The sequence below is a fragment of the Stegastes partitus genome, unplaced genomic scaffold (genome assembly GCF_000690725.1).
Source record: "Stegastes partitus isolate 25-593 unplaced genomic scaffold, Stegastes_partitus-1.0.2 Scaffold1276, whole genome shotgun sequence".
NCBI lineage: Eukaryota > Metazoa > Chordata > Actinopteri > Pomacentridae > Stegastes > Stegastes partitus.
In genome coordinates this window covers 190,509-207,166 of record NW_007579007.1, presented here as the reverse complement: position 1 = coordinate 207,166, position 16,658 = coordinate 190,509, and the positions used below count along the sequence as shown (strand labels likewise).

The following is a 16,658-nucleotide window of genomic DNA, read 5'->3' as shown; positions in this document are numbered from 1 at the left end:
CACTTGAGGTATTTTATTTTATTTTTTATATTTTATTTTTCATTGTAACTGGATGCAGGTACTAAGCACATTTCACTACACATTGCACTGTGTATTATTGTGTATGTGACAAATAAAGTTTATCTTATCGTATATATCTTATCTTGTATGAATGTGGCATTATATGACCCTGTCCCCCGGAATAATGCATCAGCCAGCACTGACAACTTCATGATCTGTACGAGTTGCAGAAGTCTGACCGGTTCCTGACTTGAGATTTCTAGTCTATGACCCGAATCTACGTCATTTTTATTTCTAAAATAATACACAGTTGGTTGTTTCATAACTGTTGTGTTGCTCAGTGTAGTATATGTAATGCATAAAATCCCAAACATTTCAGTTTTTATGCACTGATATATATTTCATATCATCTTACTTCCCTCTCTTGGTGGTATGAACTCACAGTTTCAGCACCACAGAGAGCAGCCTTAACTATCAGCACCATGGAAAGCAGCATTTAACCCACTTGTTGAAACCTACCGCGGTGAGGTTTTTGCATCCTGAGCTTAAATTAGAAACTCTCCTCTTTTTCAAGAGCGTGAAAGAAAGAGCAGAAGAAAGGCACTCAGTGCATCATGTCAGCAGCGACATAACTAATGGATGAATTGGCTCTGTAAGCTTTATCACAAAGGAAAGTTGTAGGAGCTGGTTCCACAGTAGATGCTGAAGACTCCCGTTCTGCTTTTGGAAACTCTAGAAACCTGGTCTTTGTGTGAGAGGAGAAGCATTGAAAATTCTGCTCTTGATTTCACAGGGACCCAATGAAGACACAACCAGTGAATCACAGCAGTAAAAAAACATGCTCTTATCAAATTGTCCCCGTGCTCATTTGCACCAGAAACAGAAAAACAACAGCTTCCTCTCCATTGTTTCAGCACTGGGGAGCTTTCTGTCCTGACCTTGAAGAAATCAATAACTCAGCACATTGCTCTTCAAACCAGGTGAAGCAAATTGTCTCTTTAATTGGGTAGTAGTTTGTGATAAAGACATTCCATGTGGAAAAGCTTCTTGGAAACAACAATGAAGTCCTTGGAAATTCAATACTGCTCCCAGCGATGCACAATTAGCCCTCCTCCTCTTGATTTAGATGCACTCGTGTATACGTCACACTTCTTAGTGCCCATTTTTTTTCAGCTGTTTAGCATCTTACAGTCGTGATAAAACAGTGAATCAGAGCCTTCATCAAGTCAAAAAAGAGTTGTGTTGCAACATCTGCTAACTCACCTTTGCCTGACTTTTAAAGGTGTTTCATTGCTCGAAGAACCATGGGGGATGTTCTGTGTGATAATGGCTGCAGAGTGCCAGCTGTTAATGATAATAATTTCTCCAGCGTTTGACAGATTCAGGCAGATGAAACGGCAAGGTTAATATGTGTGGAGGTGCCTTTTTCTGAAGGACCATGTTCACATCATGGCAGATGAGACTATAGAGCAGTTCACTTGAAAACCTTTGGTCTTAAAAAGTGCAGTGGTGACTTTACATGCACACGTTTCTCTGGAAAGGTTTTCTATAACAGCGGGGTGGTATCATGTACGTATAGAAAGTATCCACAGGTCGGAGTGAGATGTAAAAAAGAAAAGAAAATGCATCACTGAGGTCAGTTCTTCAAAAGAAAAATGATTACCGGTGTCATCGTTGCACCCTATTGCAGTTCTTTACAGCATTAATTAAGCGTGCTATAATGGGGTAAGTGGAAAGACTGTGACAATAACATTCTGTCCACTGCTGCTGCTGCTGCTTTTGGAAAAGTCTGAACTGAACTCTTGCTCACGACTAAAAGCTTCTACAAACCTTCCACCGGCAGGATCTGGAGTGGCAAGGCTCTTCTTTTTTCACGCGACACCTTTTATCACAACCTAGCACGTATGTAAGTAAGTGTTATTTGTCATGAGTGAAGTGGTGGAGACACTACTGCACCTCTACTCCAACATGGTGGGTGTACTACATACGATCGATGCTCTCTATACACTTGTAAAGGGGCTTCTTAATTAAGAGACATTCTGCTGCACAATTCAGCACAAGGAAATAAAGATAAATAGCAAGTGGTTATCATCTGTATAGCTTGTGTAGTTGTGCTTTAATTAGTTCATTCCAGCTTCAGCTCATTGGTGTTTGTGTCAGTTCACTGTGTCCTCTCAGCTGATTTCTGTTCCATTGCTCAGCTTTGGTTCACTCATTGTGATAATTCTATAATGAACAAAATGTTTTAGCTATGAAGCAACACTGCTCATGCTGTCTGTAAGACCTGGTTCTCTTTCTAGATCAATTTAAAAAAACTGAGAACAAAAAGCAGCATTGGCTGCCAAATAAAAAAATGTTCAAAGTAAAATATCTGATTTCAAACAAGGTGCAAATACATTTTGTAGGATATCAATCAATCAATCAATCAATCAATCAAATTTTATTTGTATAGCGCTTTTCATGTGCAACAACAACAACGCAAAGTGCTTTACAACATTTAAAAACAACAAAGCAGTTAAAAACAACAAAGCATTTAAAAACTATTACAACATTTAAAAACATTACAATATTTAAAAAAATAAAATAAACCCGTCCCTCCCACCCTCCATGCATACACATACACATACACATACACATACACATACAACAAATGCAGTCGCGCACACACAGACGCACACACTCACCACGAGACTAAAAGAGGCATGGCATGTTTTGGAGAGAAACACTGTAAAATTCCTGAAAAATCTATAAAACAATCAAATACTTTAAGTGAAGTGATAGTCCAAAAAGTTATGTTGTGAAAAAGTTATTTTACAGATAAACACCAAATGTTCAATAACGCTCTTATTTTGGAGGACAAATAAATTGCTCAACGCCATTGATTCTAAAACTCTTGTTTAATTTGTTCAGCTGAAAATCATCCAATTATTCCAGAGCCCCACAGGAGGAACCAAAGAACTTCAAAATAGCCTTTTTAGCAACATAAAGTCGACACTAGAGTTCGCAAAAATAAAAGTTTTAATAAATATGAGGATACTTCAACCTGTTTTCGGCCACATCTGAAAACAAGGGTCATAGTTCCCATGTCAAGACATTTACATCACTGTCCACACAAACTCAAGAGTTGGAAGCAATCAAAGAAAAATGGAGAGGAAAGCTCGCAGTCTGCACCATCTGACTTCTGTTTACCATGTTGAAAATAATTCATGAACAATTTTTATTCTGTGATGTTTTCTGGTGAGGTGGAGAACTTTTTGAAGCACCCTTGTCCACATACAAAGTAAATATCTAGGAGACAAACTGCAAAAAGGAGCTGCAAGGTCCATAGGTGTGAATGTGAGTGTGCTTGGTTGTCTGTCTCTAAGTGTAGCCCTGTGATAGACTGGTGACCTGTCCAGGGTGTCCCCTGCCTTCGCCTTAAGTCAGCTGGGGTAGACTCCAGCTACAACCCCGCGACCCTCGTGAGGATTAAGCGGTGTGTAGATAATGGATGGATGAACAAACTGTAAAAGTAGACATGAGAGCATGGTGAGCTCCAGCAGCAAAAGTGGTGCCAATTCAAGCCTTCCACAGCCTTTCATCCAAACCTGTTCAGGTGTTAGAATTACGCTTTTAAGCCAATTTATCACATAAAAACTCTGCACTGCCATTACAAGGTCAGTGGGGGTGCAAACAGGTGCAACGTGCCTGAAAAATTAAACCTTGACAAGTGTACGTTTAAAAACAACAAGAAGAAAAAAATATATATGTGTTATGTTGGATGTAATGAAAAAATGTGCCTAGTTTGTATCCAGAGTTACAGAATTTTAATGTGAAAGTGCACATAAATATAAAACAATTACCTTAAATGTATTGAAAATGTAAAAAAAAAAAAAAAAAAAGAAAAAGAAATAAAAATACAATTTTAAAAAATGATAGCATGGGCAAATACCAAACATTTAATTACCAATAAATACTGTCATATGAGATAAATTGTGTAATATCAAGAAATCCAAAAAATAACACTTTCTAAATAAAATGGTTGTTTTTCTGTTAAATAAATACATTTGGTATTATTATACTGATGGGTTGTAAATTTAGATGATGTGTGTAATTATACAGACTGTTCTTTATATAATAAAATCTACTGTAAAGTTTTTTTTATCTCATAAAATTAGGATTTATGAAACAACATCTACATCTTAGCCTTCTTTTTTTTTTTCACGCAAAATCTAAAAGAACCTGCTCTGAATTCTAAAGTGCCTCCTCTTTGTGTCTGACGGGCTACACACTCCATAACACAACTAACATGATTTTCTTTTGTGTGTGTCTGTCAGTAAGGCTCCTGCATCCAGTATAGAACAATGTTGTACTGCCATTCTTACTCCCTGTGCTTTTCTTTGGCTGCCTACTCACTCTAAATGTCAGAGCTTTCATGATACCTTTCAGTGCAATTACTGTCAAGCCAACCCTTGACATTACGACTGTGCAATGTTTTATTCTTGCAAATGACGCTTGTAATTCTTTACTCAGTGACTTCTGCAAAACCAAATCTTTCTAGGACAAATAGGAGGTCCATGACATCAATACAGCTCGGATACAGACACTTTAAATATTATTTTGGCATAAAAAAAACAACAACTGAGTACTGTGGTCTAATACAGATATAATATGTTTAGGGGTGCATTCTTACACTTGCTTAAATCCATCCAAGTAAAGATTAAGTGTAATATATAACAAAACATAGATATCTCAGCACTATTTAGACAGCCATTGGTGTTTAGGAGGAAAATGTTTTTTCTTTTTCTTTTTTCTTTTTTTTTTTTTTAAATTTTTTAATTTGGAGTTTTTTAATAAAAATCTCCTCGTTTTCTTCTATACTTGTGTATATGTATCTCATAAGCCACTACACTGGCATTTATTCATCACTGGGTGCCCACAACTCCCCCTCTCCTCTCACAGCCAGCGCAGTCACAATTGCAGCACTTTCACATTTGGTACGCAAAAGGCAGGGAATGGCTAGATGTCTCTGCGCCAACATGGGGATATCCGAATGCTTAGGTAATGTACAGAGACGTTAACAGAACCCTGGACATAAAGGAAGCATCAGGAATTCGTGCCCAAATGGACACCAGCAGCAGCAACAACGGGTCTGGGAGGACAGTAGATGAGGCTGGAGAGGTTTACGAGCGTTTTGCGCACATCCGAGCTGGAGTTTTGGGATTGATTTTTGTTTTTGCAGCATGTGGTAATCTTTTCTTCTTAGCCATACTTTGGAAGAAGAGAAAAAGAAACTCAAGGACCCATCTGTTCCTTTTCCACTTGTGCTTGGCAGATCTGGTGGTCGCTTTTTTCCAAGTCTTACCACAGTTTTCCATTGAAATTACGCACAGGTTCCGAGGGACAGATTTCCTGTGCCGGTGCGTAAAATACCTACAGGTGGTTGGGATGTTTGCCTCCGCGTACATGATCGTGGCCATGACCATAGACCGGTACCATGCGGTTTGCATGCCAATGGTTTCCTTCTTGAAGGGCTCCTTTAGGAGGTATCTCTCCATTGGCGCGGCGTGGCTGATCTCTCTCGCCTTCAGCTCCCCGCAGCTCTTCATCTTCTCTCTCCAAGAGGTGGCGGAGAACCAGTACGACTGCTGGGCGACATTTGTTGAGCCGTGGGGGAGCAGGATCTACATCAGCTGGATCACCCTGTCAGTGTTCGCCCTGCCTGCCGTCATTTTGTTGTATTGCCAAATGAAGATATGCACAACGATATACTTCAACATGAAGAGGAAGGCGCTGCAGTCAGGGCGCACGGGCACGAAGGGGGTGTCCAACGCGATGCTGAAGACTGTGAAGATGACTTTTGTGATCATCATGGCATACACAGTGTGTTGGAGCCCCTTCTTTGTTGTACAGCTGTGGTCTGCATGGAGTCCCAGCAGTGCTCCTACTAAAGGTTGGTCTGTTTGTGGGGACTCTTTAGGAAATTCTCAAGCATTCTTTGGCCACAAATCCAAACATTATACATAAAGTCAATGGTGGGCAGGGTTTAAAAGTAGGTTTTAAATAAATCTAGTCACCAACTCAACCTTTAACCCAGAACATGTGGATACTTGTCGTAGCCCTTGCATTTATTTGCACATTGTGCTATTGCATGAAAGTTTGTTCACATATTTCTTTCTTTCTTTCTGTGTCTCTCAGGTCCAGTGTTTGCCATCATCATGCTGCTGGCCAGTCTCAACAGCTGTACCAACCCTTGGATATATCTCTACTACAGCTAAAACGATACATATCTAAAATTGTATAAAATCACTTAAATCCAGTGCCCGATAATGAAAACATTTCAGAAAATGAAATCCCTTATGGACCCTGTGTTTGCATCTTTGTAGATGATGTCTGTCTATTTATGACGAATATTCCTTCTGTATGAATGTAATTATTGCCGACAAATAAAACAAACACATCATGACAAAACATCTTGTGATGTTTGAGCTGAATATTGTGTAGCTGTGGAACAAGCTGACATTATAGATGCTAAGATATGGCTCCATAAGGGCCTTTTCAAGAGACATAACAATGCTTAAACAGAATCCAGTCTTTCACATGGCACTGCATGGTGACAAGATGAGGGCTTTTTCAAAATAAAATCCCCAATGAAGAGCAATCAGAAATGCATTTATATTCCAAGCACACTTCACAGAGAAACAACATCTGGCATGTATCTGCTGCTGGTGGCACATTATCTACTTAGGCACTTCGTAAAGGTTGGTATTTTCTTTAATCATCTTTGCACATCAGAGTTCATCATTGCACGACCTATTCAGATAAACAGAGGACCGAGCCTTTTCCTTTTCTCCTTGAACCCTTGTTATTCTTTCTATTAGTTTGTTCTTCAGAGTCACTGATTCATTTCCCTAGCTGCTGTATTACTACAGTTCTATTTCATTACTAATTCTGAGAATCCATTCTCTTAATCCTTCCCGGTGCAGCAGGCCTGATTGTCATTCTTCACCAGGGAAATGCATCATCTCGTAGCTTTTTCATTTAACTTAACACCCTAGGGGTAAATTGAAATTGCACCTTACAAATCCGTCCATATGTGCAATCAATCACTTTGCACTTATTTAAAAACAACAATTCAGCCGCTCTCCCACACAAGCCCAGGTGGCGAACAACACTAATGTGCATCAAATTAGGCATTACGGCATTTTCTGACAGAAACTCCACAATATGGACATGAAGAAGATGCACTTAATCGTGTGGATAATTAAAGTCTAGAATGCAAAACGTAACGCTGTACTTTATTACATTCACAGCAGGTTAATTTTCTCTTGTGTCGCAAACACTTACATGCTGGTTTGGACGTAGACATCAGTTTGTTTTCCCGATTTACAGGCAGTTTGTTGTGTGTAATGACGATCCATGCTGTTCCACAGATCCTGTGAATGGACGGCATCTATATTAAATTACATTCTGGAAAGCAGCTTCAAATAAGATTAGGTATCTCACGTGTCCAAAATACTAAGATGACAAATTCAATGTTCAAAGATGGTAAAGTGGGAGATAAATCCTGCTGGCACAAGTAAATGTGAGGTGTTAAACAATCACCACATTCATGCCTTCTAAGCTAGAAGAAATACAACACTTTAAAGTAAACCCATCATGGATTTATTTCATGAAAGCTGAATATTTCGGACAGAAATAAAATGTGGACCCACAACACTGAAGTCTGTCATTACATGTGTAAATGTCTCTTTTTTTTAACATCATAAAATAAAACTGACCTGTGCATTAACACAGCAAGCAGCTGCTGTTCCAGTCTCATCAATACCAGAGTTTAAAGGTAAGCATTTTGCAAGCTGTGTATTAAAAATTTGTCAGGGATGATTCATGGTGGTCCTTTAAAGGAATTCGCAATTTAGAATCATTCTGATAAACATCAAGCGCTTGAGCTGCAGGGTGGATGTTGGTAAGATTTTGAAATGCAACAAAATGAATGGACTGTATGATAAAAAGAAAAAAAGAAAAAAAGGAGAGAAACCATTTATAGGTTGGAATACAATACTCATCACATGATAGAAGAGAAAAGCTTAGATATACAGTACTGTGCACACGTTTCAGTCTTTAAAAGTGCGTTCAGATGATGAATTGTGTTTATTGTATTGTAATGTTTTTTTTTCTTAATTGATGTGTGCTACTGTCGGTGTTGTGCTGTTTCTAGATTTCCCTGAGGTACCCTACCAAAGGGATCAACAAAGTTCTATCTAATCTTATGAATGTACTTCATAAAAAAGTAGCACCAGTTTCATTTGTGCAGTTTTTAAAAGGACGCTTGTTCCGAGCACCTTGGAGAACTGTCCTCAGTTCTTTTGTGGATTTAAGCTGTCTCAGATGCTTCTGTTGCTTTACGTAAACCCAGACTGAGTCAATACGGTTGAGCTCACTGCTCTGTGTAGGGTACGCCATCTGTTGCAGGATTCCTTGTTCTGGGGATATTTTTTTATGACTCAGGCTGTATGTTTGGGTTTACTGTCATGCTCCAGAAAGAATTTGGGAGCTTTTAGGATGCCACATTTGAAGTGGACAGAACTGCATATCAAGAATGCATAGCAGGACGCCACTGAAAAGTAAGGCTTCAGTGAAGCTTTGCAAAAGCATACAGGCCATACAGTGCCACCATGTGGACACAAAGAGTTAATCAAGTATACGGTACATCCATAATATGGAAACAGAAAAGCGGGCTTGCATAACGCCGCGTACCAGTCGAGTTGTGTAAAATCAGGCACAGTGTGTGCTGCTGTGCTTTATGTAAGGAATGCATGAGAGCATGTGCAACATATCTGCAAAAGTGACTCAATGGTAACATTTAAAACACATCAACAATCTCATTTTAAGAGTCCACACTCAGAGCAAAACAGATGATATACAATCCTCTAAAACCTTCTGCTTTTCTTTAAAAACAGCACCGTCCCTCTTCAGGAGGGCTATCTCGTTCTCCAGAGCTCGGATTTTAGCCATCGTGTTCTCCTCCCTGCGATCCAGTTCCAAGATCTTTGCATGCAAACTCAAGATCTTACTCCAAAGCTCATCCTTGTCCGTGTCCGGTCTGCAGTACGAGTGTTCGTAAACAGAAATGTGCTCTCCATCGCTGGGTCCCGTCTCCTCCAGGAAGCAGCCTGTGGGTTTGTCCTTGACCATTTCCACGGGGACAAAGCTAAACGCCTGGCCCAGTGCTGCTTGGAGGGCCACTGCATCCACATTTGCTTCTCTGTCAGACAAAGTGCCCAGCGGCTCGCAGCACAACACAGTCACGGCCGACTCGGTCTGCTCTGTGGAATGAGGTTCACTGCTCGGAGACAGAGCGAGGCAGGACGCTGCTGGCATTCCAGTGTCACCTGTTGTCTCACAAGTAGCAGTCTGTATCTCTGAGACCAGAGGTAGCTCTAATATCATCTCTGTGTGCTCCTGAACTGTACTGTTTGCTGTACTTGACTGGACCTTTTTGCATGTCCTGCTCAAGATGAGTGGCCTCTTACTGAGAGGAGAGTCAAAACCTTTGGGCTCAGTGTCAATGTCTGAAATGTTGGGTCTGACCTTGGAGCTGGTTTTAATGCTGGTCGCTTTTTTCTCACCACCCTGAGATAAAAGAAAAAAGATTAACAGTAAATGAGATCATAAAGAAACTCCACAGGCACAGTTACATAACTTAGTAAATGACGCAACGAAAGTGTGATCAGGCAGGAAACTACAGAAAGGGTGCAACATGACGCACGAAACAGAAAAGGCCCTGCTGCCCACCAAACATCCTTGATATTTCATTTTGGTGTGCTGCATGACACATACGTACATCTTCCACTGAAGGAAAAATGGTGGGGATGGCTGTATTTTTCAGGTAACGGATTCCCCATCGAATATCGAAGCAGTCCTCAGTGAAATGCTCGCTGCACAGATACTGATGTCTGCTCGGGGTCCACTCTGCCCGCCTCATGTTGTCCACCCATTTCTGAAGCCTGGGCTTGTCTTGCAAGGGAAAGCTTTGAGAAACAGACAGAGAAGACGAAATGATCATTTTGAAACTGAAACAGGACAATATGTAAATGAGAAACGCTTTATTTTTAAATGTGGCTGTACTGAAAGTACATGTGAACAGAGAGATCAGGAGAAAAGCCAACAGATGTAAAAATCGGCGAGGTTAAACTGAAGCAAAACAGGCAACATGAAAACACAATAACCCACCCAGTACTTGCTTATTGCTTAAAGTTTTCACTATTTGTGTTGTGAATGTCCCTCAGCTTTACAATTCCCACAGAGCTTCAACATGTTGGTATGTAATCAAAAATAATGGTACTGACATGGTCACATTAGATGCACTTCTTTTTTTTTTTTTTTTGGTTTGTTTTTAGACATTTTAGAATTAGCAGAAGCAACTTTAGAGAGCAAACAAGCCTGGTGGACTGTGAGGCAGCTGCTGGTTTTGAATGAGTCACCTCAGAAGCTATTGATGACTACAGGTTCCTGAATTGAAACAGTAAAATGTTCACTGGCTTGTAACGCTGGGAGGCTATCTGGTTGTGGGAAGCTGCACGAATTACAGAAGTGAACATCATCATAGATTAACAGCTTTCACTTTGCACTTCCAAATTTATGACAACCACAAACATAATAAAAATGGATTTTCACCATCGGAGACCCTGAGAAAATAATCTAAACTCTAATTGTGATTTCTTACATCAGACTTGCCACTTTAAACTCCTCTTGCACATTTCAAATTCTTGTTTACACTACATGATATGCAACCTTGTATATTCTCAGGTGACGAATTTGCACATTCCTCCCCACCCTTATAAACCCTTGATCACTCTTACTGCTAATTTGATTTACAACACTGCTTCTTAGTTATCTTTCTTAACACCTACAACTGACAACACTTTTCAATCTGTATACTACTGCTCACTGTTATGCACTAAAACCAAGCCAAATTCCTGAAAACCTATTTGACAATAAATGATCCTGGGGATTCTGAAAAGGAGTCTTTTCCCCCCACAATTACCCTGTCCTCTTCTGTAATTGTGAATGGCAGTTGAATGTTGCATAATTTTAACATGATCATCCCTCAACATTCAGCCCAATCACTCTTGTATGATTACAAGCACAGCACACATTACACACTACTGATATGACATGACTGCCACCTTCCCGTGCCTCTGCAACCAACACTATCTTTGACTAATAATGCTAAGCACAGCAGGAAAAAAGCAGCACTTGCAGCTAAACTAAAACTGTCCACCTTAGCTGAAAGAAAACTGAAAACATACGGGTAGAAGCTAATTCTCTTGTTGTCTTGTCTCGACGCAGTCCCCCCGCGGTTTCTGCAAACTTTCACAGCGCAGTACCGTGGCATATCTGCGGTGAAACTACATGAAAACGCCGTGGAGAGACACGTCTGTGTTTGCTGCAATTTTTTCTTTTTTTTTTTTTTTGAAAACGCGAAACAAGCTTGTTAAAAAACCTTCACGTCCGGGTTGTAGCCTCCGGAGCGGATGTGACGACATCTTCGCTTATTTCTAAGATAGTTAACGTCCCTTCCTTGGTTACAAATGATGACGAAAGGATGAAAACAGAAGCCGACCTTTAAGAATAATTTTTTTTGATCCAACACAGTTTAAAATAGTACACATATAAACTACACAACAAACGCACTGGGCTAAAACGTGCTTAGGTTCCGCGATAATGACAAAAATACAAAAATAATAAAGCGAAGCAAAGACGAGAGTACGAACAGATAACTATCTTGCTTCGACTGCATTCATCTTGGGTCTCCCAGCTCTCCACGTGCGCACTGTTTCCACCAATCAGCGCGCTTGAAGTCATTACGTTGGCGTAATTGACCAATGGCGTTGCGAGTCGTGGTGTTAGGGCTCAGGAATGCGGCTCGTCAACAACGGCTAGCTTTCGCTTCCCATCAGCTGGAGCTGTCGGCGGTTGACTGCGGTATCCCCAGGCTGTTTGTCCACCTCGTAGGCAGGTAAACCGTCTTTCCTTGCACGAACTTGTTGCTAGTTTCAACCGAAAGTGGAAACCTGCCCCAGAGCCTCGTTCACAAGCTTTTTTTTAAGGGCAGGGCTACTGTAGGTTTCTCATATATCGCAGTAAAACAATGAGTTGTCATTTTCTTGAAACTAGCTAGCAAAGTTAACAACGTCTTGTCACCTGGACTCGTTTAAAAGCTGGTGCGAGCATCGTTAGTTTGACTCTTTTTTTCCGGGTTTTGTGTGTGTTGCGTGGGTGTGAGAAAGTTCGTTAACGAAACTGTCAACCTGCTCTCTTCACAGCCGAAAAAGGTGTGAAAAACCCAGCAGTTATGGCCACAGCCCAGTCGGTGCTGCTGCTAGCAGTGAACATCCTGCTCATCTCAGAGTTCATTCTGGCCAAGAGGGACTACTACGACATCCTGGGGGTTCCCAGAGATGCAAGCGAGCGGCAGATCAAGAAAGCCTTCCATAAGCTGGCCCTGAAGTATCATCCTGACCGAAACAAGGGCCCAGACGCTGAAGCCAAGTTCAGGGAAATAGCTGAGGGTAAGTGAGCCACTGTGTCATTATGTAAGGTTAACTAAATGCTTCATCTGTTCTTCGCCTGCCACCTAAATACACCAGGTGTTTAGGATTATAGTCAGAGAACAGACACACTGAGTAAAGTTCACCTGAGAGCGGGTCGTCTGGAGGAGTCTCGTTCACCTGTTGTCTGACGGACACGCCTTACTTTGTTTCTGTTGTGAGGCTACACATGATTACACGTCATGGCAACAGCGGAGACTTCAAAGCCTGAACTGAACACACCTTCTCTCCATGAATAGACTTTTGTAAAGGGAAATCACAGCTGAAAGATGAACCATTTAAACTGATGTCCGTTCTGTATGTTGATTGTTTTCTGCCTCTTCCAGCGTACGAGACGTTATCAGATGATAAGAGGAGGCGGGAGTACGACCAGTTTGGCCATGGCTCGTCATCATGGGAGGGCCGTAGAGGAGGTGGCGGCAATGACTATAACTTCAACCAGCACTACCAGTCGTTCAACTTTAATTTTGATGACATTTTCAAAGACTCTGACACTTTTGGTGAACAACAACAACAACACCACCACCACCATCACCACTTTCACTCCCACAATCAAGCCCACCAGAAGAGACACTTTGACAGCCACTTCCAGGCCCACCGGGAGGCCATGAACAACCACAGAAAGCAATTTCAGCAGAGGGCCTTCGGCGGAGGACTCTTTGATAACATTATTGACGACATGGAGAAGATGTTCTCCTTTAATGCTCACAACGCCAGGACTGAGGACAGGTTTCAGGGCTCAGGGAACCAGCACTGCAGGACAGTGACTCAGCGTCGGGGCAACATGGTGACCACCTTCACCGAGTGCTCCTGAGACGAGGACATCGGCGCACTTCAGCCACTTGGGACACTTTCTGGATTTCTAGTTGTGGTTTTGAAATTCGAATGCTAATTTATCACTAAGTGGAAGACAGAATGGTTTTGTGTGGCTTTTGTAATTTTCTCTATGTACTTTCCTCTTTGAACAAATATCCAAGCTGGCCTGATGAACGGCTGCTTCCAAGCAATAACTCATATTCATTGTTGTTAGGATCGTTGAGATACCTCCTCATTATTTAGCTTTCCAGGTTTATTGTGTTTACTCGTGTGGTTTTTTTTGTTTTATGATGGTACAATCTGTTGGACTCAGGTGTGGTCTAAAGCTAAAGACACAATAACATGTCTAAACATGTAATTCTCCCAAATTTGACTTTACAGCACTTGTATCTAATATTGCAGGCTGGCCATTATCAACTGTTACCTCGTTTAAGTTTCTTCCTACAGAGTAGTATCTACCTTCATTCAGTCGGGGTAAGAAATTAACATCAGTCCCATGACAAATACTGGTAAACCACAGGCAGAGTTTGTGTCGTCACGCCGCTGTTTTCTAAGCAGCTGTTTTGATGATTACTTCAAAAAACAACCTGGGCTCATCTGCCAGTGAAGCTAAATGGTCTGAAATGTTAAGGTTTCCCACACTGATCGTAATGTGCAATATTTAGCACCTTTGCTCTACATGTTGCCTATCTGTCACAGACAGTGCCGTGTAAAAGTCATTGTCTAACGTCAGCACTTTGTGTGCATGTGTGTGAATGTGTTGTGTGTATGCGTGTGTGTGTGTGCATGTGTGCTGAGAGATATCTGAATGTCAGTTTGGTTGCATAATGTTTGAAGAATGAATAAAAACTTGGAAAAGCAAATATATGTGTTTTGTGTTGGGAGAGGGGAGCGAGTAGGAAATGCATTTGTGCAGTTGATCTTAATTCTAAACCACGATTAGTTGCTTACAGTTATTTTTTAATTGTTGCAACATCTTTCCCTCTGAAGCTAATGCAGAACTAGCAGCAAGATTAGTTCCCGTGTCTCCTGTGCATTACTGCAGTTTGGTCATGCTTTGTCCGTTGACCTTTCCGGACTACAATATATCCAAAGTAATAGAATCGTAAAGCTTGTGACTTGTGAAGCCTGAGCTGAAGACGGTTTGTTATCATGTGTGAGACATTAACTTACACGCATTAACAGTAATCAATTCTACGGGATGGACTGGTGTTACACAACATTCTACGTTCCAAATGAAAACATCTGGCAATTGCAATACGACTGGAGCATGCACTCCATTTGTGAAGTCGAAACTGCTAAAAAGAAACTGTTCAAACTGTGTGATTGTAGAAAGCTGCAGTTCAAGCTGAACTCCAGTAGAGAGCGTCCTTTCATCACACAAGACAATGTGGGTTGTGGGTTTTAAAATTAGAACCCAGATGAGTTAAAATATAGCACAGAGTATAATTACATATCATTGTAGGAAGTTTTGTATAAAAGAGAAAACATGTTTCTTCTTTTGTGTTTTAGCTTCAACCAAAGAGAGAACACACGTGACATGATCACACATTTTATGCCTGTTGTATACTCAAGGGAAACACTTTTCTCTTGTGATTTTTCTCCTACAGCTCTTCTCGTGCAACAACAGTTTTGTTCTTATAGCTCTCCAACAGCAGACATGCAGCACGGCTACTCTATGAATGTAAATATATTCTTAACACCATGTATGTCCAGCTATTGGGTAAATTATCCATCATGTTGCATAGTCTTTTTCTATTTTTTGTCTTGTTTCTCACTGTGCTTCTGTTAGGAAAATTCTTCCGTGGAGTCCCGACTGCTTCAAATCAATACATAGAGTCGTCTCTGAAGGCAAAGCAAAGTTTTACTTGCAGCAAGGAATCACATGCACAGTATAGATTGTGAACAGGTGACAGCAGGGTAAAGACATGAAGCATTTATACAGGCTTGGTTACTTTTTGCAAGTCCTGTGCACGCTATCTTTCAAGGCCTTCTGTATTTCAAAAGTAGGACAAAGAGCATTGAATCACAACATATAACACTGAATTTTTATAACAGCTTCATTTGTTCCTCGCTGCTGTAACGTGTGAATTTCCCCAGTGAGAGATCAGTAAAGTTTATGTAATCTAGAACTGATTAAAGTAACGCTAAAGATGCTGATGATTAAAAAAAATAAATAAATGCTGATGATCGGTTGACTACTAGTGAAAATTCACACAAAGCTCACACTCATAGGAAAAAATAGAGTGGATGAAAACAACAATTTGCACTGCTGCCCAACATCTGAATGCCTTAATTGTAAATTGATTCATATAAAGAAATAAATATGTGTGAAAAATGACAACATGGTAGGTATTGCCTTCCTAAATAACTGTGTCATCACCATCAGCATGAATGCAACAACACAGATGAACCAGATCCACTTTATTGCCCAAAATATGCTGAGCTTTTACTTTTTCTTTTGCATTTCTCCAATCGGACATGACCCACCTATGAGAAGGAAGCGCACATGACAAAGAGGAAGAAGCTTTTAAAGCAATCCAGCTGATCGCTCACGAGATGGAACCGCAGGCCGATCAAATAAAGGAAGACGAAGCTCTCAACTTCTCCTCCGGACAAACCACATGACCATACAGAGTAATCACAGATAATCACAGCCAGCTGTAGGTAACCTGGGTAACGGATAGCTTAACAAGTCCTCCCCGAGGCTCTGACGTTTTTCACACCGTTATATAAACAGAGATTAAGATCCAACCAGCAGTCCTGCTAAACTGCACAGTCATACAGGCTGCACCACACCCAGGGGAGCTCATGTGGGCTTAATATGGCATCTGAAGAGTTTGACTCATGTGTTTATAAATGATATGTCTGTTCTGATTAATCACACCAAACATGAATGATATTCATTTTAATGCTGCACTTGTTAATGTTAATATAATTTTAACGTGCGTCAGTCCCACTAATTGAACAATCAATCAATCATCCTGTTCTCATTTACTTTCAGGTTATTTATAATAAAATGTGTAATGAGCTGAATCACATGGGGTCAACATGTAGCCTCACTGCTGCAATCTGAACTAATTGATGTTTAGTTAATTCAGGAAAGGAGGGAGTCAAGAAAATAAGATCATGAATAACTTTTTCAGGGTTTAATCCTGCAGACAACTGTTAACTGAAGGAGTGAAGGTACGCTCACATCTTGTTTAAACAGGACACTGACGCAATAATGATTTGCTCAAAACAATGCTG

General features: G+C 40.7%; 3 protein-coding genes across 5 annotated transcripts; 2 read left to right on the top strand and 1 right to left on the bottom strand.

Annotated features, from left to right (window-relative positions):
* The first annotated feature begins 5,103 nt into the window (after positions 1-5,103).
* On the top strand, positions 5,104-6,257 carry avpr2l (arginine vasopressin receptor 2, like). Its single transcript, XM_008298062.1, has 2 exons — positions 5,104-5,932; positions 6,178-6,257. The coding sequence occupies exons 1-2, from the start codon at positions 5,104-5,106 to the stop codon at positions 6,255-6,257; spliced, it is 909 nt and encodes a 302-aa protein (XP_008296284.1).
* Positions 6,258-7,621: 1,364 nt separating this feature from the next.
* LOC103369360 (THAP domain-containing protein 5) lies at positions 7,622-11,482 on the bottom strand. The gene is made up of 3 exons (XM_008298061.1): positions 11,292-11,482; positions 9,824-10,010; positions 7,622-9,612 (listed from the first exon to the last, which is right to left on the bottom strand). Exons 1-3 carry the CDS (start codon positions 11,375-11,377, stop codon positions 8,881-8,883), a joined length of 1,005 nt encoding a protein of 334 aa, XP_008296283.1. The 5' UTR covers positions 11,378-11,482; the 3' UTR covers positions 7,622-8,880.
* A 443-nt stretch (positions 11,483-11,925) lies between these two features.
* Positions 11,926-14,272, top strand: LOC103369359 (dnaJ homolog subfamily B member 9-like). Of its 3 annotated transcripts, none has more exons than XM_008298059.1 (3): positions 11,926-11,997; positions 12,309-12,554; positions 12,920-14,272. In XM_008298059.1, exons 2-3 carry the CDS (start codon positions 12,338-12,340, stop codon positions 13,405-13,407), a joined length of 705 nt encoding a protein of 234 aa, XP_008296281.1. In that variant the 5' UTR covers positions 11,926-11,997; positions 12,309-12,337; the 3' UTR covers positions 13,408-14,272. The 3 variants fall into 3 exon arrangements, with proteins under 3 accessions (XP_008296281.1, XP_008296279.1, XP_008296282.1); XM_008298057.1 differs by having other exon boundaries at positions 11,926-12,001; XM_008298060.1 differs by lacking the exon at positions 11,926-11,997 and adding an exon at positions 12,063-12,206.
* Positions 14,273-16,658: the final 2,386 nt, after the last annotated feature.

What these genes read in the sequence shown, in the direction of transcription:
- LOC103369360 (XM_008298061.1), bottom strand. Translation starts at nt 11,377, where the DNA reads ATGCCACGGTACTGCGCTGTGAAAGTTTGCAGAAACCGCGGGGGGACT. An exon ending in AAGAGAATTAGCTTCTACCC is followed by an intron (nt 10,011 to 11,291) that starts GTATGTTTTCAG and finishes TGTTTCTCAAAG; the next exon opens with CTTTCCCTTGCAAGACAAGC. An exon ending in TTTTTCCTTCAGTGGAAGAT is followed by an intron (nt 9,613 to 9,823) that starts GTACGTATGTGT and finishes CTTTTATCTCAG; the next exon opens with GGTGGTGAGAAAAAAGCGAC.
- avpr2l (XM_008298062.1), top strand. Translation starts at nt 5,104, where the DNA reads ATGGACACCAGCAGCAGCAACAACGGGTCTGGGAGGACAGTAGATGAG. An exon ending in CAGCAGTGCTCCTACTAAAG is followed by an intron (nt 5,933 to 6,177) that starts GTTGGTCTGTTT and finishes TGTGTCTCTCAG; the next exon opens with GTCCAGTGTTTGCCATCATC.
- LOC103369359 (XM_008298059.1), top strand. Translation starts at nt 12,338, where the DNA reads ATGGCCACAGCCCAGTCGGTGCTGCTGCTAGCAGTGAACATCCTGCTC. An exon ending in GTTCAGGGAAATAGCTGAGG is followed by an intron (nt 12,555 to 12,919) that starts GTAAGTGAGCCA and finishes TGCCTCTTCCAG; the next exon opens with CGTACGAGACGTTATCAGAT.